This window comes from Hemitrygon akajei, chromosome 7 (assembly GCF_048418815.1).
Source record: "Hemitrygon akajei chromosome 7, sHemAka1.3, whole genome shotgun sequence".
NCBI classification, from domain to species: domain Eukaryota; kingdom Metazoa; phylum Chordata; class Chondrichthyes; order Myliobatiformes; family Dasyatidae; genus Hemitrygon; species Hemitrygon akajei.
In genome coordinates, this window is record NC_133130.1 from 25,555,430 (window position 1) to 25,580,470 (window position 25,041).

Sequence of the window (25,041 nt, forward strand, 5' to 3'; positions counted from 1 at the left end):
ATGGAGGGCTATGATGGAAGGAAATGTTAGATGATCTTGGAGTAGCTTAAAATGACGGCACAAAATCAGAGGCCAAAGGGTCTGTAATGTGCTGTGATGTTCTATGTTCTATGAAAGATGCAAAATGTGAGACATTTAGGTTTAAGAAGGATTAATCAAAATAGTGACAGAAGGAGTAAATGGTATCCATGCACAATCATCCCTAAATGTTGATGCACAGCAAAGCAAGATAATCAGATCAGGAATATAAAGTACTGGAACCACTCAGCTGGTCAGACAGTATGTGTGGAAAGAGAAATAAGTTTAACGAGCAGGCTGTTTCTACAGGTATTGCCCACCCTGCTGAGTGATAGAGTCGTTCAGCATTAAAACACACCACTTGGCCCACCATGTCCATGCGAACCAGTGAGGACCATTCATAATCAATCCCATCTTCCAGCTCTTGGCCCACAGCTTTCTTTGCCTAGGTGATCCAACTGGTTATGTAGACCCTTCTTAACTGCTTTCAGCAACCCTGCTTCCATCCCTCTCCCAGATGGTGCATTCCAGTCACCCTTCAGTCTCTTACCTCTTACCCTAAACTTATGTCCTCTCGGCTATGGGGTAAAGTCTCCTGCTGCGTACCTTAACTACATACCTCTATCATGTCTTCATAACTTCCTCCCCCCAGGGAAAACATAGCTATATTCACCAGTCTCTCCCCAAAGACGGCCTCCACAAGTGATCCAAGGCAATGAATTCCACAGATACACCACCCTTTGGCTAGAGAAATTCCACTTTGCCTCTATTCTAAAGAGATGACTCTGCCTAACTTCTTTGATACCCCTTTGTATTCCGAGGCAGTGCCCGCAGGTCCGCACGTTGGGAACGCAGGTCGGAGAGTTGCTCAGAATTCATGGCAGCCGTAAGGAAGGTGTTTCATCCCACTGGAGCAGGCTGAGCCTCAGACTACCTGATGGAGGTTCGATAGGGGGGGACAGTCAGCGGCCATTTGTGTGATTAAATTTCGGACCTTGGCCCAGGAGAGTGTTTGAAACGGGGAGGCCCTGTTCATGTTTCATCCCACTGGAGCCGGCTGAGCCTCAGACTACCTGATGGAGGTTCGATAGGGGGGACAGTCAGCGGCCATTTGTGTGATTAAATTTCGGACCTTGGCCCAGGAGAGTGTTTGAAACGGGGAGGCCCTGTCCATGTTTCATCCCACTGGAGCCGGCTGAGCCTCAGACTACCTGATGGAGGTTCGATAGGGGGGACAGTCAGCGGCCATTTGTGTGATTAAATTTCGGACCTTGGCCCAGGAGAGTGTTTGAAACGGGGAGGCCCTGTTCATGTTTCACCGCCACTGCAGGATGCAGAGAACTTAGAGGTTCTGATCGACCAGTCCACCCGTCTCAATAATCATCTGGCAGAGCGCAAGTGGGACTACTTCAGGAGGTGGAAGAAAGCCATTCTGAGCCTGGTGCCTACACATTGCAGTTCTGCTCTGCAGCCTCGGACCACGACCAGCCTGCCACCTGCTCAAGATCCAGTCGCACCCGTGCGGGGTGGTTGCACGAGACTCTCCGCCGATGAGGTCCCGGCGTTGTAGTCAACGTCACTGCCTTTACTGCAGGGAAGCAGGTCACCTGCAGGCCGAATGTCCAAATCTGCGGCCACCTGGAGAACTGCTAAACCGTCCAGTGTAAGGAGGACTGTGACAGTGGCAGCCACTATTCCCAATCCCACGGATTCTGGTTCCGTGCTGAAGGCGGAACTCACCTTGGGGTCAGAGCTTGAGGCAGGTGAAGGCTTTCATGGACACTGGGGCAGCGGGTAATTTGCTGCACTTCGTAATCACCGGTCAGCTCGATGTACCGCTACATGAGTTGAACCAGTCCTTCCCCACAGCCATCTTGGACAGCTAGGTTCCGGGCCGATCCAGCAACAGACTGTGATGTTGCAGATGAGGATAGGGAATCGTGTGAAGACACTAGTTTCTACATTATTGACTCCGCACTCATACCCCTGACCCTCGGGTACAGTTGGCTGCCTCAGCATAACCCATCAGTGGACTCGGGGGAGGGGAGAATCATTTCTTGATCCAAGCATCGTAAGAGTGTTTGTTCGTGGGCCTTCAGTGTGAGGTACCCTGAGGCCCTCTAGAGACCTTGTCCTGCCCTCATGGGGCTGTGCATGTTCTGACTTTGTCTTGTCAGGACTGCACGGGAACTAGAGAGAGGGAAACTCTTGTTTGGGAGAAGACCAAGGAGATGCCCAAAAAGTCTGGAAATCTTGCAGCTAAGGCTAAGGAATCCAGCCACCGGACCTCGAGGAAAGGAAAGACCCCTATATGCAGATCCTTGAAGCCAATACCCTGTGCAGGGGGAGGCAAGGACCATTTGTAATACCTCACTGCCATCACCCGAGGATACAGACGAGGGATTTGGACTCTGATTTGCCCACTGTTTCTATGAATTAGTTTTGTGAAGCTGGTGGGGAGGGGGGGGAGCTCTGAGGGTCTGTTGAATCATTGTGGTTAAAACAGTGCAAAAATAGTAGATGTTTTTCTGCAGGAAGAGGTGTGAAGGGATGGAATTCTCATCTCTGTCAGCATGTATTGTTCGTTGAGTGCTGTTTGTACATGCTCTCAGGCCAGAGAGAAATGCAGTGGTAGAGTATATAAAGGAGGCTCTTGCCATGGTCTTCTTTCTGACCTTTGCCTGTCCTGCGGTTGCAAGCTTCTCCTGTGTACAAAAGAAAGATGGGAGCCTGCGGCCCTGCATTGACTATAGGGGGATTAGCAGTACAACAGCCAAGATTTGTTACCACCTTCCACCCATGAATACGGACTTCAAGATGCTCCAAAGAGTGAGAATATGCACAGAGATAGACCTATAGAGTGCATACAATCTGGTCCATATAAGGGAAGGCAATGGATAGAAGACTGCATTCAATACATTGACACAGCACTATGGGTACCTGGTTATGTTCTTTGGCCTTGCGAATGCTCCAGCCATGTTCCAGGTCTTTATAAACAGCAAGCTCCAGGATACTCTCCGTAAGTATGACTTTGCCTATTTGGATGATATCCTAGTCTTCTGGAAATCCATGGAGGAGCACGTCACTCATGTCATGGATGTTTTGAAGAGGCTTCCAGATCGTGGACTTCGTCAGGTTGGAGAACTCACCCAGTGATTGCTAGGACCCTTGAGTTTATCAAGAGGAAGTATTGGTGCCCGAAATGACAAAGGAAGTCTGACAATACATGCAGGCATGCGAGGTGTGCACCCAGAACAAGAAGCCCCGTACCTGACCTCAAGGTCTCCTCCACCCCCTACCTATTCCGGAAAGACCACGGGCACACTTCTCCATGGATTTTGTCACGGGTCTTCTGCCATCCAAAGGGAAGGTAATTGTCGGCCAGTTTTCCAAAGCCTGCAATTTCGTTGCCTTGGAGAAGCTACCATCTGCAGTGGAAAAGTCCGAAATGTTCCTGGACCAGGTCTTCACGATCCATGGACTCCCGGTGGACACTGTCTCGGATTATGGTTCACAATTTGCATCACATTTCTGGAGGGTATTCTGTAGGCTGAGAGGGTCAACAGCAAACCTTTCCTCAGGGTGTCACCCACACTCCAACGGCTCGATGGAGTGGACCAATCAAGCTTTAGAATGTACCTTAAGATGCCAGGCTTCAGAAAGACCTGATGAGTGGTGCGACCACTTGATGTGGGGAGAAGCCGTCCACAACACCTTACGACATTCGGTGTACGGGCTGTCACCATTCGAGTGCCAGTTCGGTTATCCTCCACCTCTCTTTCCAGAACAGTGCAAGCAAAAATGGATTAGAGCAAGATGATTTTGCCAGCCTCTACCCAGAAGATGGAGACCAAGATGAATTGAAGGAGAAGACAGAAGCCCGGGCAACAGGTCTGTGGGTCCACTCATGAGTTGCCTCTCCAGGTGGAGTCTAGGAAGTTGGCGCCCAAATTCATTGGACCTTTCAAAGTCATGACATTTGCATCCAGCCTTCATCCATGAGCAGTCCAAATAGTCGGGTAGGTCAGGAGTCAGCCGTAGGGGAGGGGTCCTGTTACAAGATGCTACCAACCACACCAGTTTCTGGGACTCTCGAGTATGGTTAGCTGGTACAGTGACTTTAAGGGTTCAGGACGGTTCTGTTAATTGGCAATTTTGTTTTGGCCACCAAGAAATGAGTAATTAAAGAGCACCTGAACTGAGGTTTGGCGCTCAATCACAAGGCCTACTAGTGATTTAGTCTCGGATTTGTTTTGTGCTCAGTTCTCAATCCAGTGTGATACCGTGTCTGGAGCCTTGCTTCCAATACTCCAGCATTTGGGTCAAGCCATCCTCGTCAAGGCCTCTCATCACAATGCTTCAGCTGAGTTTACGTGCTATATAAAGCTTGGTCAGCGTGGCCCATTCATTTCCCTGAATAATGAAGAACAAAATCCTGTATGTCTTCTTCACCACATGCATCCAACATTGTCAGATTTTATTTCTGCTGTTTCTGCTTTAGGTCTTCATGGTCGACACAAGGACACTGATTGAAAGCCCTTATCTCAAAGTCAGTAATAAGGGTCAGATTTGGGCATAATGTCGAGGAATAGGGAAGTCCTTTGTCACTCAGAGTACCTCATACACATTGTGAGTTCTAGATCACAGGCGTGGCAGTAGAAAATAAATGAAGTGTTAGCCATATAATAAGAGTGTGCTTTGTGGTGAAGCATCTGGCCAAATGCAATTTTTTTCTGACCTGAATAGATTTTGGGATGTCGTTTCTGCCACTTTACTTTTCTACGAAAGAACATGAGAAATAAAAGCAAATAAACTACAAATTCTATAGAGTCAACTTGAGCCATTACTTAAACAAAAGCTGAAAGTGAAAAATCTATTATGGCCAGTGCACTTACAAGGTAATGTACTACTATTTGTTTTCACCTACATTCTTTTAAAGCTCAAAAACATCAAAGTTCAGAATAAATGTATTATCAAAGTACATATATAACACCATCGGAGATTCAACTTCTTGTAAGCATTCACTGTAGAAAAGGAAATACAACAGAATCAATGTAAAACTACACACAAAGACTGACAAACAATCAATGTACAAAGAAGATAAACTGCAAATATAAACCAAACAAACAACTAAATAAATACTGCTGGACATGAGTTGTAGAGTCCTTGAAAGTGAGTCTCCAGTTTGTGGAATCAGTTCAGTGTTAAAGTGAGTGAAGTTATTCAGGCTGGTTCAGAAGCCTCACACACAAAATGCTGGTGGAACGCGGCAGGCCAGGCAGCATCTATAGGGAGTACAGTCGACGTTTCGGGAGTCCTGACGAAGGGTCTCGGCCCGAAACGTCGACTGTACTTCTTCCTGTAGATGCTGCCTGGACTGCTGCGTTCCACCAGCATTTTGTGTGTGTTGCTTGAATTTCCAGCATCTGCAGATTTCCTCGTGTTTGATTCAGAAGCCTGATGGTTGAAGGGTAATAACTTTGATGGTATTGATCCCACAGGTGGGCTGTGTGGTTATCGAGTATAGTCAGTGGTTATTATTCTCTCAAGGACTGTTGACTAAAGGTATATTTACTCTTTGGTGTGCTACTTTTCTACCTCAGGTTGAGATAGAATGGGAAACCCTTTCCAAGTGAGTATTGGTTCTGACTGCAATAGTCAACAGGGCCTTCAGCCCATTATATCGTCATGGACCATTATACCATACTAATGTATAATTACTATACATTTACCATTACTACACAAATCCCATTTACCCACACTAGATCCATGCCCCCTCAATGTCTTGGACATTCAAATTCTTGTCTAGATGCTTTTGAAGTAAAGTTGAAAAGGTGAAGCACTCTTGGGAGGAAACTTCCTTTGATTATGTGATTGTGACCGCATAAGGTTGTCTCCTTGCGAAAATTTTCACATTTTAACTATGAGCAATTTATCTAAAAACCAAGCAAAGAGAAGAGGGTAATTTCTTATACACTTACTGGTCTTTGTCCAAAACGCAGAAGGAGTCCAAGAATGGGAAGTTGGCAGTTATGCTTTCAAAGTCTTCTTGGGAGATGTAACCATCGTGATCATGATCATAGTTCCTAAATACAGACTAAAAACTAAAATGAGCTTTCAGTGGAGACAGAATAAACAAGGCAAAACAATTTCACTGCGATAATGCACCAGCCACTTGGCTGAAGTAAATGACAAAGCACCTAAGAAAAGGTGAAGCAATGTTCAGGAACACAAACATCCTGTGAAGAGTCCTAAGGAGTGTTTGATTGGCAGCAGAGAACCTTTGTCACAGGACAGGGTCTCAGCACTGTGTCAAGATGCATCACTACCAACACTCCTCTGGGAATTCCAAAGAAATTTCCCCCCAACTTCCCCCCCCCCCCCCCCAGGAGATCAAGACTGAAATACAAGATAGTGAAGCCTTCAGATGAAAAAAGTGGGTTTGAAGAGGATATTGTATGATCAAATTGGAAAATCAAGCCATTAATAAGATGGTCTCTTTTCCAATTCTCTCCCACAACCATGAGGAGCTGAAGAGAGGAAACTCTGAATTATTGCTCACAAAATCACAGGATCCACAGGAAGAAAGTGGCTAACAATTTCACAAATAAAGGGATCCTGACAGGGTGGATGTGCTGTTTCCATTTGTGGGATAATCTAGAAGTAGGGAGGACTGTTCCATAATTAGGATTCATTCACTTAACTTATTAAGTAATTCATCAAAATACTCTGGAATCGAGGCTACAAATCCGAGGTCAAAAACAGCCAAGAAGTTTTCCTTTCCACATGGAAGGTTAGTTAAGAAGGTTCAGTCATTAGGTATTAATGCTGGAGTAATAAAATGGATTCAACAGTGGCTAGATGGGAGATGCCAGAGAGTAGTGGTGGATAATTGTTTATCGGGATGGAGGCCGGTGACTAGCGGGGTGCCTCAGGGATCTGTTTTGGGCCCAATGTTGTTTGTAATATACATAAATGATCTGGATGATGGGGTGGTAAATTGGATTAGTAAGTATGCTGATGATACTAAGGTAGGAGGTGTTGTGGATAATGAGGTGGGTTTTCAAAGCTTGCAGGGAGATTTATGCCGGTTAGAAGAATGGGCTGAACGTTGGCAGATGGAGTTTAATGCTGAGAAGTGTGAGGTTCTACATTTTGGCAGGAATAATCCAAATAGAACATACAGGGTAAATGGTAGGGCATTGAGGAATGCAGTGGAACAGAGAGATCTAGGAATAACAGTGCATAGTTCCCTGAAGGTGGAGTCTCATGTAGATAGGGTGGTGAAGAAGGCTTTTGGAACGCTGGCCTTTATAAATCAGAGCATTGAGTACAGAAGTTGGGATGTAATGTTAAAATTGTACAAGGCATTGGTAAGGCCAAATTTGGAATATTGTGTACAGTTCTGGTCACCGAATTATAGGAAAGATATCAATAAATTAGAGAGAGTGCAGAGACGATTTACTAGGATGTTACCAGGGTTTCAGCACTTAAGTTACAGAGAAAGGTTGAACAAGTTAGGTCTCTATTCATTGGAGCGTAGAAGGTTGAGGGGGGATTTGATCGAGGTATTTAAAATGTTGAGAGGGATAGATAGAGTTGACGTGAATAGGCTGTTTCCATTGAGAGTAGGGGAGATTCAAACGAGAGGACATGATTTGAGAGTTAGGGGGCAAAAGTTTAAGGGAAACACGAGGGGGTATTTCTTTACTCAGAGAGTGATAGCTGTGTGGAATGAGCTTCCTGTAGAAGTAGTAGAGGCCAGATCAGTTGTGTCATTTAAGGTAAAATTGGATAGGTATATGGATAGGAAAGGAGTGGAGGGTTATGGGCTGAGTGCGGGTAGGTGGGACTAGGTGAGATTAAGAGTTCGGCACGGACTAGGAGGGCCGGAATGGCCTGTTTCCGTGCTGTGATTGTTATATGGTTATATGGTTAAGAAGTGTGGGTGCTCTGTGGGATCCCTTCCTTCAATGTCTCTGCTTCCTTTCAGTTTCCTCCCTTAAGACACCACCCCATAAAAACTGAGTTTTTATAGACCATAAGGCCATAAGACATAGGAGCAAAATTAGGTCATTTGACCCATCGAATATTGTGTACAGTTTTGGTCTCCAGGGTTAAGGAAGGACATCCTGGCTGTAGAGGAAGTGCAGCGTAGATTCACGAGGTTAATTCCTGGGATGTCTGGACTGTCGTACGCAGAGAGGTTAGAGAGACTGGGCTTGTACACACTGGAATTAAGGAGATTGAGAGGGGATCTGATTGAAACATATAAGATTATTAAGGGATTGGATAAGATAGAGGCAGGAAATATGTTCCAGATGCTGGGAGAGTCCAGTACCAGAGGGCATGGTTTGAGAATAAGGGGTAGGTCATTTAGGACAGAGTTAAGGAAAAACTTCTTCTCCCAGAGAGTTGTGGGGGTCTGGAATGCACTGCCTCGGAAGGTAGTGGAGGCCAATTCTCTGGATGCTTTCAAGAAGGAGCTAGATAGGTATCTTATGGATAGGGGAATCAAGGGATATGGGGACAAGGCAGGAACCGGGTATTGATAGTAGTTGATCAGCCATGATCTCAAAATGGTGGTGCAGGCTCGAAGGGCCAAATGGTCTACTTCTGCACCTATTGTCTATTGAATCTGCTCCACTATTCCATCCACTTACTATCCCTCTCAACCCCATACCCTGCCTTCTCCCTGTAGCCTTTGACACCCTTACTAATCGACAATCTATCAAAGTCCGCATTAAATATGCCCAATGTCTAATGACTTGGCCTGCACAGGCATCTGTGGCAATGAATTCCACAGATGGACCACCCTCAGGCTAAAGAAATTTCCCCTCATCTCTGTTCTAAAGGGACGTCTTTGTATTCTGAGGTCGTGTCTTCTGCTCCTTGTCTCTCCCACCTTAGGAGACATCCTCTCCACATCCACCCCATTTAAGCCTTCCAATATTCAATAGCTTTTGGTCAACTGCTTCTGTGGCTTGACATCCAATTGTATTTGATGCTATGCCATAAATACACGAAATAAATGAAGGTTGTTCTATCAGGTGAGCTCAGGTTTGAGTTCAGGGTTTTGCTATCCTGTTGTCCTACCACACCAACCCCTGATGCTTCCCTCCAGCTTCACTATACCAACACTATTCTTTCCACTCACATAAAAATATATTCCCTGGAAAGCTATGGTCCAATGGCTCCAGATGTGTCAGCACCTTCAGAAGCCCAGTTGACTAAGTCAGGCCTGATTGACGCAATCATGAAGAAGGTATACTCCATTAGGAGTTTCAGGAGTTTTGGTGAGTCACCAAAAATTCCAGCAAATTTCCACAGATGTACTGTGGGGAACATTTTGACAGGTTTCCCTTACTGCCTGGTATAGAGGCGCCAATGCATAGGATTGATAAAAGCTGCAGAGGTTTGTAAACTTAGTCAGCTCCATCATGGGCACGAACTTCTCCACCACTGAGGACATCTTCAAAAGACAATTCCTCAAGAAGGTGGCACCAATCATAAAGGACCCTCACCATCCTGGACATGCCCTCTTCTCATTACTACCATCAAGGAGGAGGTACAGGAGACTGAAGGTGAACACACCAAGTTTCAGGAACAAATTTCTGAATGGTCCATTAACCTCACTATTTTTGCTCTTGTTGCAGTTCTCTATTATAACTTAGTGTTTTTTTAATGTATTGCATTGTCCTGCTGCTGCAAAACAACAAATTTCATAACATATGTCAGTGATTATAAACCTGATTCTGATTCTGGGTATGAGTAGCAGCCCTGTGAAGTAATCCTTCAAACTCGCAGCAGGATCTCTGCTACTTCATCATGGTTTTACCCCAAGCAGGAATGTTTACTCTTACACAGAGTCTGGCCTTTCAATAGATCATACCACTGGCACTAAAACTTTAGACATACACTACTGTGCAAAAGTCCTGGGCTAAATGTCTACATAGCCAGGGTGCCTAAGACCTATGAACAATACTGTTTTTGTCAATGTGGAGCGAAGAGCGAGTTTGTGAATCTGGCTGGAACAAAGAATGTTGGGAATAGTGAGGGTTGAGCACTGTGGGAGGGGTGTGGGACAGGTGACAGAAAAGGAGTGCTGGGGCAGGAGTGGCGTGGCTAGAGACACACACAGCCCCAAGACACCAGGCAAGGTCACTTGATTCCAAACAATTGGTCTATTGACCAATACAGAACGTCTCTCTGATGCTTCCCACTCTCTCCCCTTTCCCCAACCATGATTTCCCCCCCCCCCACCCCTTCCCACTCTCAGTCCACAATACAGACCCATATCAGAATCAGGTTTGTAATGAAGTTTGTTTTTTTTTAGTGGCAGCCATACAGTGCAATGCAGAGAATTACTATGGACTGTGCAGAAGTGTTAGGCACCCAAACCATATAAACGTGCCCAGGACCTCTGCACAGTGCTGCATTCTACAATGCACAGGACTGGAAGATAACTGGCTTTGATTTAAGTGTACTTACGTCAACTGTCTTCCGGATATGTTTGTTAATGATGGTGGGATCTGGCTTTGGTGTCAGTCCAGGTTCCCAATCCACAAGCGCTACTGTTTTGTTTGGAGTGGTCGGGGTGCTGGGCTGTGAAGACACAGGTCCATGTGCAAGTCATTACACTTCACGTATTACATTTCACATCATACAAGCACAGGTGGAAGTCATTTGATCAATGTTCGACATGAGCCTTTCCCACGATCTCACATTCTTCTGTTCCTTTGGCTCGTACTTACCCACCAGAGTTCCCTTTCGCACTGCAATCCTGTCAAACAGCACTCAATGAACAGTACACGCAGACAGTGAGGAGAATTCCATCCCTTCGCACCTCTTCCTGCAGAAGGACCTTTGCTATTTTTGCACTGTTTTAACCACAACGTTACAGACTCCCTATCGAGGAATGACAGCAACACAGCTGATTTCTGCTGTTCAGGAAAAGTTGACAGAGGGGACCCTGGAGATATTATCATTACCATCATCATTATGTGCCGTGTCATATGACATGGGCGATCATGGTCTCATGACCATGATTGTTCTTGGCAAATTTCTCTACAAAAGGACTTTGCCATTTCTTCCTTCTAGGCAGTGCCTTTACAAGATGGGTGACCCCAGCCATTATCAGAGATTGTCTGCTTGGCTTCAGTGGTTGCATAACCAGGACTTGTGATCTGTACCTGCTGCTCGTATGACCATCCACCACCTGCTCCCATGACTTCACATGACCCGGATCGGGGGGCTAAGCAGGTGCTACACCTTGCCCACAGGCGACCTGCAGCCTAGTGGTGGGAAAGAAGGCATCACAACTCCTTTGGTAGAGTCGTATCTCCACCCTGGCGCCTGTGGTAGCACACACAAATGCACGAGGATCTCAGCAGGTCAGGCAGCAACTAGGTAAGCAGGACAACCTCTGGGGAGCTGAAAAGATTCTGGGAAGGAGGAAATGGGATTAGTGTAGATGAGTGCCTGCTGGTTGGTGCAGACATCAGACTGAAGAGCCTGTTTCCATGCTATAGCATGGACTGAAGATTGGGTGACTGGCAGAAAGCAAAGAGAGGAAATAAAGGAGGCCTTTCCTGTTTGGCAGCCAGTGACCAGTGGTGTTCTGCAGTCATCAGTATCAGGGGGTGCTACTTTTCACATTACTTGTTAATGATGGAATTGATAGCTTTGTGGCCGGATTTGCAGATGATACAAAGGTGGGTGGAGGGGCAGGTGGTGATTAGGAAGCAGGGAGTCTACAGAAGGACCTGGAGGATGGCCAAAGAAGTGGCAGATGGAATACCGTATAAGAAGTGTACTCTCAAGCGCTTTGGTAGAAAAAAAATAAAGGCATAGACTACTTTCTAAGTGGGCAGCTGATTTTGAAATTAGAGGTGCAAACGGACTTGGGGGGTCCAAGTGCAGCATTCTGTAAAGGTTAACTTGCAGGCTGAGTCAGCAGTGAGGAAGGCAAAAGCAACGTTAGCATTCATTTCAAGAGGACTCTGCTGGGGTGTAAGGTTGAGACTTGGAAGTGCATTGGTCGGACTACATTTGGAGTATTCGAGGCAGTTTTGGGCCCAATGTCTAGGAATGAATGTGCTAGAATTGGAAAAGGACCAGAGGAGGTTTACAGAAATGATCCAGGGAATGAAAGCATTAACATATGAGGAGCCCTGGGCATGTGCTGGGTGGAGTTTAGAACAATGAGTGGGGAATCTCATTGAAATGCACTGAATATTGAAATGTCTAGATAGAGTGGATGTTCCCCACAGTGGTGGAGTCTGGGACCAGAGAACACAGCCTCAGAATAGAAGGATGTCCCTTTAAAACAGAGATAAGGAGGAAATTCTTCAGCCAGAGGATTGTGAATCTATGGAATTCAATGCCATATATGCCTGTGGAGGCCAATTCACTGGGTATATTGAAAGTGTAGGTTGATAGGTTCTTGATTAGTAAGCGTGTCAAAGGTTATGGGGAGAAGGCAGGAGAATGGGATTGAGAAGGAAAATAAATCAGCCATGACCAAATGACAGAAGGCAGACTCGATGGGCTGATTCTATGTCCTTTCCCTTTTTATAGTCATCCATGGAAAGGAATAAAGAGTCAGCCTTTCAGGCCAAGACCCTTCATCAGAATCCTGTAGATGTTGTGTATTTAGATTTCCAAAAGACCTTTGACAAGGTGCTATATATGAAGGTGGTGCATAACTTAAGAGGCCAAAGTACTGGCGTGGGAATGTTAGCATGGAATGAAAACTGCCGGTCACATAGAGAACAGATTCAGAATACATTTGTCCTTTTCAGGCTGGAGAGATGTAACTAGGAGCACCAAGGGATACGTTTCTTGGCCCTCAGTTGTCTACTATTTACATTAATGACCTGGAGGAGTGAGAGAAATGTGAGGTTTCCAATGATATGAATTCTGGGTAGAAGGACAGGGTGTGATGGGAATATTGTGATTCTGCAAAAAGATTTAAATTGGTAAAATGATTGGGTAAAAACCTGGCAATTGGAAGTGGGGAAGTGGAAGGTGATGCACTTCATTAAGCAGAGTCAACAGGCAGATTATTATCTAAATGTAGAGCGACCGCACATGAGGGCAGCTCAGGAGAATCAAGGTGTGCTAGCCCATTGCGGCTAAGCGTGCTTGACGAGGGTCACCAGTTAAAGAAAAGAACAGATGGTAAGCCGCAACAGCACGCTAGTGCGAGGGGTTTTATTTAGTTCCAGGTGAAAAAAAAAGCAAAAGCTGCCCAACAGCTGTGAAGAAAAGAAGTATTTACAAATAGGCAAATGAAAACAAACTTGTACAAAAATTTACAAATATTCAGAGGCTTCCTCCATTTTGTCATTAACTTCCCAATATAACTATTCACCAACTGTCAAATCCAGCCTCCACACCCCTCAGCAAAGCCAAACTGAGGGTTTAAATCTGCCTGTGTAGGGTTTAGGGCACCTGCTCCCACTAACCCGGACATTATTTTAGGATACCCCAAACTGTCCCTCACGTCTTTTGGGGACATTCTGCTGTCTATAAACCGATGTACCAGTGTCAGTAAAAATAAATAAAACTGTTTGGGATGAATGTGTCTAGAATCCTTATTTTTAAGAGTTATAAACCAGTAGAGCACATTAACTGGAGGGATTATTTTGATTAGCCAAGCCAGCAATTGTTTTACTGTTGGGGTGTGCAAAGTTTGTGAACTACTGGGGAAACTACACCAGCGACAGGACGAGGAAGAGTGACTAACTGGGTAAAGGAGAAAGGTTAGCGGGGCAATTAGCCTTGCCAACCTGCTCTGTCACACCCATAAATCACAAAAGTTTAACAAGCGGGAACAAGTGATTAGGAATGCAAGTGGCATGTTGGCCTTTGTTGCAAAGGTGCTGGAGTTAATGAATATGGAAGCTTTGCTGCCATTGCACAGCTTGCTGGTGAGGCTTCACCTCGAATACTGCACCCTTGATGTTAAAAAGGATGTGCATGAGGAAGGTCTCTAGTCCAGTATGTTTAGAATCTGAGCTATATTAATTAACTAATTTTAATTAAGATCTAAGATTAACTTAGGTCTGTGTTAACAAATTTCACATCACATGCCGGTGAAAATAAACCTGATTCTGATTCTGAGTCTAATTGGTTGCTAATTAGCCTACAATGCAGTTTTGCCACCATAGCCAACATCATTTCCATTTGAGGGAAACTCCAGGCTATAGCCAATTCTCATAAAATTACACAACTCACTGAGTGTAAATGCTGAAAGAGAACTGTTCTCTTACTTATTGGGAAGGTAACCATGGGGAATTTCTGTGGCCTGACACCAGTCAGGTTCCAAAGGTGCCAGACAGAAGCGTTTCAACTTGCCTTACCATTGGATCCAGTCCAAAGGAGATTAACCATGTGTGATGGAAAGGTTCACCTCAGAACCCCAGTCTGCCAGGGTCATGTATTGTAACCTATGCACGCGATGTGGCATCCTCTACATCGGTGAGACCTGTCGGGGGACCGCTTCGTCGAGCAATTTGCACCACCCACCGCAAAAGGCAGGATCTCCCGGCTGCCTGCAATTTCAAATTGACATGTCTAACCACAGCCTTCTCTACGGTCATGATGTGGTCAGAGGAGCAGCGCCTCATATTCCTTCTGGGTAGCCTCCAACATGATGGCATGAACATTGATTTCACTAGCTTCTGATAACTTCTACCCCCTTTCCCCTTCTCTCTTTTTCCATTCCCTCCTCTGGTTGCCCTCTGACTCCTTCCCATTTCTCACCTACCCAATCACCTCCCTCTGGTGCTCCTTCTCCTTCCCCCACACCCCCCCCCCCCATATTCCACTGACCTTTCCTCTCAGATTCCTTCATCTTCAGCCCTTTACCTCGTCCACCTCCCGGCTTCTTACTTCATACCTCTCCCCCACCCACCCACCTTCCCCCTCACCTGGTTTCACCTATCAATTGCCAGCTTGTACCCCTTCCCCTCTCCCCCACCTTCCTATTCTGGCTCGTGACCCCATCCTTTCCAGTCCCGATGAAGGGTCTTGGCCCAAAAAGTCGACTGCTTATTCCCCTCTGTAGTTGCTGCCTGATTTGATGAATTCCTCCAATATTTTGTGTGTGTTCTGTCATCTGTAGATTAGGTCCGACCAAGAGAAGCTGGACAATTTGGGTCTGTATTCCTTGGAGTTGAGAAGAATGAGGGGTAACCTTATTCAGACAGACAAGATTCTAATGGGGCTTAAGAACATTAGGACATAGCTACAAAGTAAAGTATCAGTCACTTAAAACTGAAGTACATTGAAGCATCATTTCTCAGAGGGTAGCGAATTCCTTGGAATTTTCTGCCAAGGTTAGTAAATATATCAAATATATTTAAGTTGGAGATAGATAAATCCCACCACCCAGCCATATTGTTTTCTCCCTCCTGCCATCAGGAAGAAGGTACAGGTGCTTTAGGACTCACACCACCAGGTTTAGGAACAATTATTAACCCTCAGCCATCTGGCAGATGTAGAAGGGGATGTAGAAGCTATGGAAAGGGTGCAGAGAAGATTTACCAGGATGTTGCCTGGTTTGGAGAACAAGTCATATGAAGCAAGGTTAGCAGAGCTGGGACTTTTCTCCTTGGAGCGTAGAAGAATTAGAGGGGACTTGATAGAGGTCTACAAGATTATGAGAGGCATAGATAGGGTGGATAGTCAGTACCTGTTTCCCAGGGCACCAATAGCAAACACCAGAGGGCATATGTACAACATTAAGGGAGGGAAGTTTAGGGGAGACATCAGGGGTAAGTTTTTTACACAGAGGGTTGTGAGTGCCTGGAATGACTTGCCAGGGATGGTGGTGGAGGCGAAAACATTAGGGGTATTTAAGAGCCTCTTGGACAGGCACATGGATGAAAGAAAAATGGAGGGTTATGGGGTAGTGTGGGTTTAGTACTTTTTTTTAAGGACTATATGGGTCGGCACAACATGGAGGGCTGAAGGGCCTGTACTGTGCTGTAGTGTTCTATGGTTTTATAACTTCACTCAACTTTACTTGCCCTATCATTGAAATACTCCCACAACCAATGGTCTCACTTTCAAGGACTATTCATCTCATGTTCTCAATATTTATTGCTTATTTATTTATTATTACTATTTCTTCTTTTTGTATTTGCCCAGTTGGTTGTTTTCTGCACTCTGGTTGAATGCCCTAGTTGGGCAGTCTTCCATTGACTCTCTTACGGTTATTATTCTATAGGCTTATTGAGTATGATAATCAATTTACTTTCAGCTTTGAACTTAAATAAAAGAAAGATCAAGGAATTGAGGATAATGGGGAATAGAAACATAGAAAACCTACAGCACAATACAGGCCCTTCAGCCCACAAAGCTGAAGTCTTTACTTTAGAACTACCAAGGCTCACCCATAGCCCTCTATTTTTTTAAGCTCCACGTATCCATCCAGAATGAGCAGCGAAGGGCACTGAAAGCCAGCAGAGATGAGCCATGATCATACTAAATGCTGGGGCTTGAGGGGACTGGGGTCCTACTCCTGTTCTTATTTTTGGTGTTCTTGTGTACCAAAGCTCATGGTGAAGAGATTCTGAGATGGCCAGGCAGAAATGGTCCTTAAACATAAATTCTGCTTTGTAGATCCTACTCAGGACAAGGGTTGTTTCGAGGCGCCTCAGAGTCAAAGTGGTACAGTCTTCAGCCCATTGTGCCCACACTAACTTTTTTGCCCATCATTACAACCCCGTTTGCCTGCACTGTCCATATTCCTCTTGTGCCTTGCTGATTTATGTAGTGATTATATCTGATACCACCACTTCATCTGGCGGCAAGTTCCAAATATTAACTATTTTGGGGGGAAAAGAAACTTTCCCTTCAAATCACCTTTAACCCTGAATCATCATCTTTATCTTAAATTATGCCCTCCTGTTTTGCATACTCCTACCATTGGAAAATGATTCTATCTCCTGTAGCCATACCTCTAATAATTTAATATAACTCTGCAAGATCTCCGCTCAGCCTCGTTGCTCCAGGGAGAACAAAGTGAGCCATCCGGTCTCTCTCCAAGACTAACATCCCATTTGTCCACCAGAGTTGGTAACCTCACACTTATCCGCATTGTCATGAATCTGCCTTCCCCGAACTGTCCAACTTACAAGCATCCTCCTCCCTGCTCACACGCTCCTCCAGCTTTGCTTCATCTGCGAAGCTGGGAATACTCCCTCAACTAAATTGGTAATACATATTGTAAACAATTAAGATCTGAGCACTGGCCCTGCATTATCCCACTTTTCACGGCCAGCCATGTTGAAAAGGAGTAACAATGGAAATAATTTGGAAAATACGTAGCTTGGGTGGTTGATGGTTGCAAATATTACGTCGGCCAAACTGGGAGAAAACCATCCACAAGGATCCATGAACATCAACTGGCTGTAAGTGGCATGACTAACTCTCCCTAATCTCTGCCCATGAAGATCAAGAGAAGCACAAGTTTGACCGGGCATTAGTGAAAGCAGCACAAGGGGGAACTTCTTTACTCAGAGAGTGGTAGCTGTGTGGAATGAACTTTCAGTAGGAGTGGTAGAGGCAGGTTCAATATTGTCATTTAAAAAAAAATTGGATAGGTATATGGACAGGAAAGGAATGGAGGGTTATGGGCTGAGTGCAGGTCGGTGGGACTAGGTGAGAGTAAGCGTTCGGCACGGACCAGAAGGGCCGAGATGGCCTGTTTCCATGCTGTAATAGTTGTATGGTTATAAAGTCATGGCACAAGTGCACATGTGGCATGCAAGAGAGTTCCCAGAAGCATGGCTTTCCATGAACACTTCCGTAAACAAATGTGTATACCGCGATCCTATTTATGAGCCAACACGGGCAAAATTCCAGACCACAGCCACAGAGTTTGCCACGCAACAAATCAGTGATGAGATTTCCTCCCCGCATCACAGCTGAGTTTCCAAAATGGTGAAAGATCAGTTGATTGGAAAGTATATGAAGGCCAAGCATACAGAGTACACTCCACAGTGAACAGTGCTCTCACTGTCGATGTCTCCTCACAAGGTGACGAAGCGATTGTAAACAAATAGCCAAGAGCGGAGAACAACTCAACCCAGCCAGGAGCAACAATCTGCTGTAGGAACTCAGTGAGTGGAGCAGCACCCAGGGGAAGAAAGGAACTGCTGGCATTTTGGCTCAGCCTATGGAGAAAGAGTGTCTCCTCTCTCTCCTTGTTTCCTGTATGGTGACCAGCGCTCTCTCTATGTCTGTGCATTAACCTAATACCCTGTGCTTTAGTTTTGCACTCTAACCTCCTGATACGGGACAAGGAGAAGCAAGGAGAGAAACTTGCACTGTGCCTCTCAAGCCTGCCTGCTCCAAGCGAATTTGGTACCATCTTCTCACTGTGCATTCCATGGAGAGTCAGGAATGGGGAGAAGACACCCTACGTCTATTGTGGGGCAGATTCACGTGCTGACAAGTTCTGGGATGTGTCTATGCACTCAGCTCAATGGCAACAATACCCACAAAAGTTAGCAACAGGAAACTGAGGTCTGCGCCTACCATTGATTTTGGATTTCTTGGTTCACGGAGTAATGATAGTTCATAGATTTCATCCTCTGTGTAATATAAATCCAGGGACAGCTGCAAAAAAACACACACAATTAATAAGGTCTTTAACATTCATTGGCTGCACACAGTAATTATCAATTCCAGTTTAGTCCTGGGTAGGACTACCCAACGGTGGTGATGGATCTGGAATATGAGATCTATGAGCTATGCAATGCCAGTCTCCTATCCTGCACAGCTGGGGCTGCTAACATCCATTTCACCATCTTCAGCTTCCACATGCCTTTAAATACTGTTCCACTTTCCGACAGCTCACATATAGAACAGTACAAGCCCTTCGATCAGTGGTCATGCTGACCTTTTAACCTACTCCAAGATCAATCCAACATTTCCGTCACACATAGCCCTCCATTTTCCTTTCATCCATGTGCCCATCTAAGAGTCTCTTCACTTGCCCCCTCATTAAAATGTTCCCACAACCAATGGACTCACTTTCAAGGACAATCCATCTCACATTCTCAATCCCTTATTTTATTGCTTATTCATATATTACTATTATTTCTTCCTTTTGTATTTGCACAGTTTTTTGTTTCCTGCCCTCTGGTTGAGCGCCCTAGTTGGGCAGTCTTCCATTGATTCTGTTATTATTCTATAGATTTATTAAGTATGCCCACAAGAAAATGAATCTCAGGGTTGTGCATGGTGACAGATACAGTATGTACTTGGATAATAAAGTTTAATTTGAACTTTGAGAGTCTCTTAAATGTCCATAATGCATCTGCCTCCACTGCCACCCCTGGCGGTGTGCTCCAGGAAGTTATCTCCCTGTGTAAAAGACTTACCTCTGACATTCCCCCTACACTTTTCTCTAATCACCTTAAAATTGTGCCCTCTCACTTTAGCCTGAAGCAAAGGCTGTCCAATCTAGCCATGCTTCTTATAATCTTGTACACCTCAATCAAGTCACTTCTTAATCCTCTTTTGCTCCAAAGAGAAAAGCCCTAAACTCACTCAACCTCTCCTCACAAGACAAGTTGTCCAAAGCAGACAGCACCCTGGTAAATCTCCTCTGCGTCCTCTCTCGGGCTTCCACGTTGTTCCTATAATGAGGCGACCAGAACCGAACAGTTTTGATGTAAAGACACAGACTTCCCATGGAGAACGATTAACGAGTCTTTTTTCTAGCTGTTTCATATTAACATTACTGCAGTGCTGGTGAGGTGGTCATACAATGTGTACATCACGTACACAAACGTGCACACATACACTATAGCTCACACACACACACACATAGGCACATCTATATACATGACAACTGAACCAAACTTACTGTTAAAAGGTGTATTAAATCCATATTTGGTTCTAAGTGAGGATTTGCATCCTGAAGTGAAACCAGTTCATTAAAGGTAACGTACAGTTGCTGCATTTTGACAATGTTCACTTTATTATCGTCTGCATAGTCTGGGAAGGCTACATGAACTGCAATCAGGTCCTTCAGGTGAACTCCCAGAATTGGAATCTTAAATCCCTCACAGTCGGCAAAAGCTTTTCGATAGCTGCAGTAGTTGCCATTGGAAGAGACCAGCTCGGTCATTTCATTCCAAACCTCGCAGAAGAAACAGAAAAACATAAATCAGATAGCAAGTCAAATATTTCTTAAACACAGAATCTGAAATGAAAAGAAATGAGACTTGTATATCTGAAACAGTGTGGCGGGGATTCATTATCGAAAAGAAAAATCCCAGCATTCCCCACTCGATGGTAACTTTACCGCCTGGTCGGGCAAGGCAGCATACATATGACATTGGTGTTCTGTGCAACCCCTTTCAAGTCATGCAGAATCCTGACTTTGAAATAAATTACTGTCTCATCATCACCACAGAATATTAATCCTGGTACTCCCTTACTGTGGGACCTTCTTCACCAGACTGACTGCAGTAATCCTTGGCACTGGCTGCCACCCTGCTCACAAGAGTATTAGAGATAGGCGGTAAATTCTGGTCTTATAGCGATGCTGGATCCCATAACAAAAGAATAAATTAGACCACAAAATTGACTCTTCAGTGATATTAATCAGCACAGTTTCTGGACATTGTAATTAAACCTTGATTGGAGATTTACAAATTCATCTCAATGCCTGTGGTGGGAATTCACATATAAAAGAACTGAACACATTCTAACTAGTTTAAGTGATAAACCGGTAAACAGTTTCATATGTACATGATATTAGGCAATGTGGCAAGGCCCCTACACCCACACGAGCAGCCACTTTAATAGACAAGCCTCCTGGTGAATCCCATGACACATGCTCATTGGCTTCCTGCATTCAGATGCAAAATAATTCAATTGAAACTAATTTCTCTGAATGACTTTTCACAAAGGCTGTTGAGTGAGGCAAGGAGGAGTTAAATGTTCCTTATGTTGAAAGCCAGCCCAACCTTAACAGTTACAGGTGTCAGAGATCAGGGACTTTCCACGAAAAATATGTTGTTCATCATGTAATAAAAAGCAACAAAGTAGATTAATTTATTGCAGTTGATAAGAAAGGGTCTGCAAAATCAGGATGCACTGCGTTGAGAACTCAAGTTCAAATGTTAATCCTCGTCTGCTGAACAATTTCTAAATAAAACTGCCTCTTATTAAAGTGTGAATCAGTCTCAAAGTTGGAGGATGATACAGGAGAATAAAATCAGGATGTGTGATGCATTTAGCAGTCTCCCAAATTAATTTACAGATTCATTAAATAAGCTAATATCTAATTAAATAGCTAATTAATATAAGCTAATAAAGAAAGCAAATGCAATGTCGGCATTTATTTCAAGGGAAATAGAATATAAAAACAAGGAGATAATGCTGAAGCTTTATAAGACACTGGTCAGGCAGCACTTGAAGTGTTATCAACAGTTTTGGGCCTCTTATCTCAGAAAGGATGTGTTGTCATTGGAGAGTCCAGAGGAGGCTCACGAGGATGATTCTGGGAATGAAGGGGTTAACATATGAGGAACGCTTGGCAGCTTTGGACCTGTGCTCACTTGAATTTAGAAGAACGCATGGGGAGCTCATTGAAACCTACTGAACGTTGAACTAGATAGGGTGGATGTAGAGAGGACGTTTCCTGTGGTGGGGGTATCCAGAACTAGAGGGCACAGCCTCAAAATCAAGGGGAGACCCTTTAGAACAGAGGTAAGGAGGAATTTTTTTTAGCCAGAGAGTAGTGACTCTGTGGAATGCTCTGTCACAGACTGTGGTGTATATTTAAGGCGGAAGTTGATAATCTCTTGATTGGTCAGGGCATCATAGGATATGGTTAGTGGGCAGGTGTATGGGTTTGAGTGGGATCCAGGATCAGCATGATGGAATGCCTGAACAGACTGTATAGGCTGAACGGCCTAATTCTTCCATGTTTTATGATCTTATCTGTTGTTGGATACCACTTTTTAAAAAATACTACATTTTAATCATTTTTCTACTTTTTAACAAACCCGTTATTATTCACTCAATGGGAGAAGGTGGAATAGCAGCTCACTTTTCTCATTTTCCATTGGCTAAGTATTAGCACATTACCAAAGGCAACGTAATTGTTTTAGTTATGTAATGTATTAACTAATTCATTCTTAGCTAAGGGATTTTCCTTATTATAAAAGTGATAGATTTTTCAGAGGTGCCACCTTGCTTTCTTTATCCCTTTGTCCACTGAGCACTACCTCTTAGCATCATTTCTCAGCTCTTTATTTATTTATTTAGTACTCATACGAATGCTTGTACTCTAAAATAAACTGAAATAAGTCTGCTCCTTATTCCTGACTCCCTAAGGATCAGAAAATGAAACGGAGATCCAACACTGCAGACAACACAGTTTATCATGCTTACAAAAACCGTTCCTTTTCTCTAAAATCCAAATCACTATCTAAAGCTTTCATCCTGAAGGACAATTAGAAAACTAAAATAATGCTATCCATTCTAACCCAGAAGGTACACAGTCTGAACATGGAATAGGCCACGTGGTCCTTCCCTATCCGTCCTTGATGATACTATTAGGATCCACACAACCTTACCTTTGTAACTTCCGGAGCAAGATGAGAGAAGGTGTCCTTCAAGCGCGATATTGCGCTATGGCTTAAGCCTCCTACCACAGCCATCAATGTGTTGAAGTTCTGGAGCTGGAGCAACTTCTGAAATAGATGTGGTGAGTACAGGGTCAGGTGCGAAAGATGGAACCACGTAATGACATCTCCACATCACAGTCAGGAAGACCAGCCTACCCATCCATCCTTCCTACTGCCTGAACCTCTTGCACGATAAAGTTTAACTCTTGACCTCACAATTTAATTCACATGGCCCTTGTACCTTATTGTCTGTCTGCACTGCACTTTCACTGTAACTGCAACACTTTACTCTGCATCCTGTTAACGCTTCTCCCCTGTACTCCCTTGATGCACTTATATTTTCAACGTAGAACAGTACAGAACAGCATGGACTCTTCAACACGCTATGTTTTGCTGACATATCTCAATCATCAGTCTCATCCTTCCCTCCTACACAGCCCATTACCCTGCAATTCTTTTTCATCCATGTGCCTATCTAAGTGGGTGGCAGGATGGAGATATGTCTCTACCAAAGGAGGTTTAAGGCACTCTTTTCCGCCGCTAGCTTGCAGGTCACCCTTGGGCAAGGTGTGGCATCTGCTTATCCCTTGATCATGGTCACATGAAGCCACGGGAGCAGGGCTGCATTTAAGACCATAAGACCATTAGATAAATTAGGCCATTCGGCCCATCGAGTCTGCTTCACCTCTTCAACATGGCTGATCTATTTTCCCTCTCAGCCCCGATCCCCTGCCTTCTCCCTATATCCCTTCATGGTCATGCCCTGACTAATCAAGAATCTATCAAGCCCCACCTTAAATATACCCAATGACCTGCGGCAACAAATTCCTCAGATTCAACACTCACTGGCTAAAGAAATTCCTCCTCATCTCTGTTCTAAAAGGACATCCATCTATACTGAGGCTGTGCAACAAGTCCTAGTTATGTGACCACTGACACCAGGCAATCTCTGAGGAGTTTTGATATTGGCTGGGGTCATCTGTTATGTAAAGACTCTGCCCAGAAGAAAGCATTGGCAAATCGCTTCTGTAGAGAAATTTGCCAAGAACAATCATGATCATGAGGCCATAATCTTCTATGTCATATGACACAGCACGTAATGATGATAATGATGTCTGTCTAAGACTCTCTTATCTCTCCCTGTGGTAACAGCCTCATATGGATGGAATGCAATACAAAATATAGAATGTTTTGCAATACATGGAAGTTCTTCACACCACAATATCTTGATGCAACAGAACTAAATCCCTTTCTCTGAATGGAACTGAAAACGCTGAGGAATGGAATTAAGTAGAATAGTTATTTTCAAAACTAAAATAATGCAAGCATTAACTTTAATTAGTATTGGTATTGGTGTATTATTGTCACATGTACCAAGATGCAGTGAAAAGCTTGTCTTGCCTGCTGTTTATACAGATCAAGTCGTTGCACAGTGCCTTGAGTGAGAAGAACGTAAAACAGAAGAATGAAGATTAACGTGTAAAAGCTACTGAAAAAGTGCAGTGCAGGGGTCAACAATAAAGTGCAAGCCATAACAATCATGTTCAAACAAGACGTGTAGGACAAGTATTTTATTTTCACACACGGAGAGTGGTGGGTACCTAGAATGCTTGGCCTGGGATGGTGGTGGAGGAAAATGGACCTTTAGACAGGTATGTACAGCAAACGTACAGGAAATGAAATAATATGGGAATGTGGAGGCAGAAGTGATTAGTTTGGTTGGACACTTGGTTACTAATTTAAATGATTCAACACAACATTGTGGTCCGAAGGGCCCATTCCTGTGTTGTTCCGTTTTATGTGTTACAGCAGAACCTATCGCAGAGCAGAACACAGGATTGCTGATATGATGAGTGAGAGAAGAGGACAACTAATAACTGAAGGACCCCACACACTTCCTATAGAATTTTAGTCAGATTCAGCCAGAACTAATTTGTGTTGATAATGTTTCAACTGAGGAAACAGAGATCCAAACTGCTCCCCAGCACCACAAACAAAGTTGATGGAGTTGGTTTTGGGTTACATTATTGAAGTAATATGAATGAAATAATATATAAAAACAGACACTCAAGGCTCAAAGTCTATCTGACCATAAATTAAAGAAATAACCTTGCACTCAGCGTTAGTAAGACCAAGGAATTGATGGTGGACTTCAGAAAGGGGACGTCAGGAAAACACATGTCAGTCCTCATTGAGAGGTCAGTGGTGGAAAGGGCTTTCAAGTTTCTAGGCATCAACATCTCAGAGGATCTCTCTTTGGCCCAACATATTGATGCAAGCATGAACAAGGCATGCCAGCAGCTATACTTCATTAGGATTTTGAGATTTACTATGTTGCCAAAGACTCTAGCAAATTTCT

The 25,041-nt window shown here is 44.2% G+C and overlaps 1 protein-coding gene across 2 annotated transcripts in view; it reads right to left on the reverse strand.

The window, feature by feature from the left end:
- Positions 1-25,041, reverse strand: part of rasgrp3 (RAS guanyl releasing protein 3 (calcium and DAG-regulated)) — a 111,699-nt gene that overhangs the window by 28,458 nt on the left and 58,200 nt on the right. For both annotated transcript variants that reach the window (XM_073050516.1, XM_073050515.1), the window contains 5 exons: positions 22,632-22,748; positions 19,907-20,182; positions 18,571-18,651; positions 10,510-10,623; positions 6,000-6,115 (listed from right to left, as the gene is read on the reverse strand). In XM_073050516.1, the coding sequence (XP_072906617.1) occupies positions 6,000-6,115; positions 10,510-10,623; positions 18,571-18,651; positions 19,907-20,182; positions 22,632-22,748 (704 nt within the window). The remainder of the gene's footprint in view (positions 1-5,999; positions 6,116-10,509; positions 10,624-18,570; positions 18,652-19,906; positions 20,183-22,631; positions 22,749-25,041) is intronic.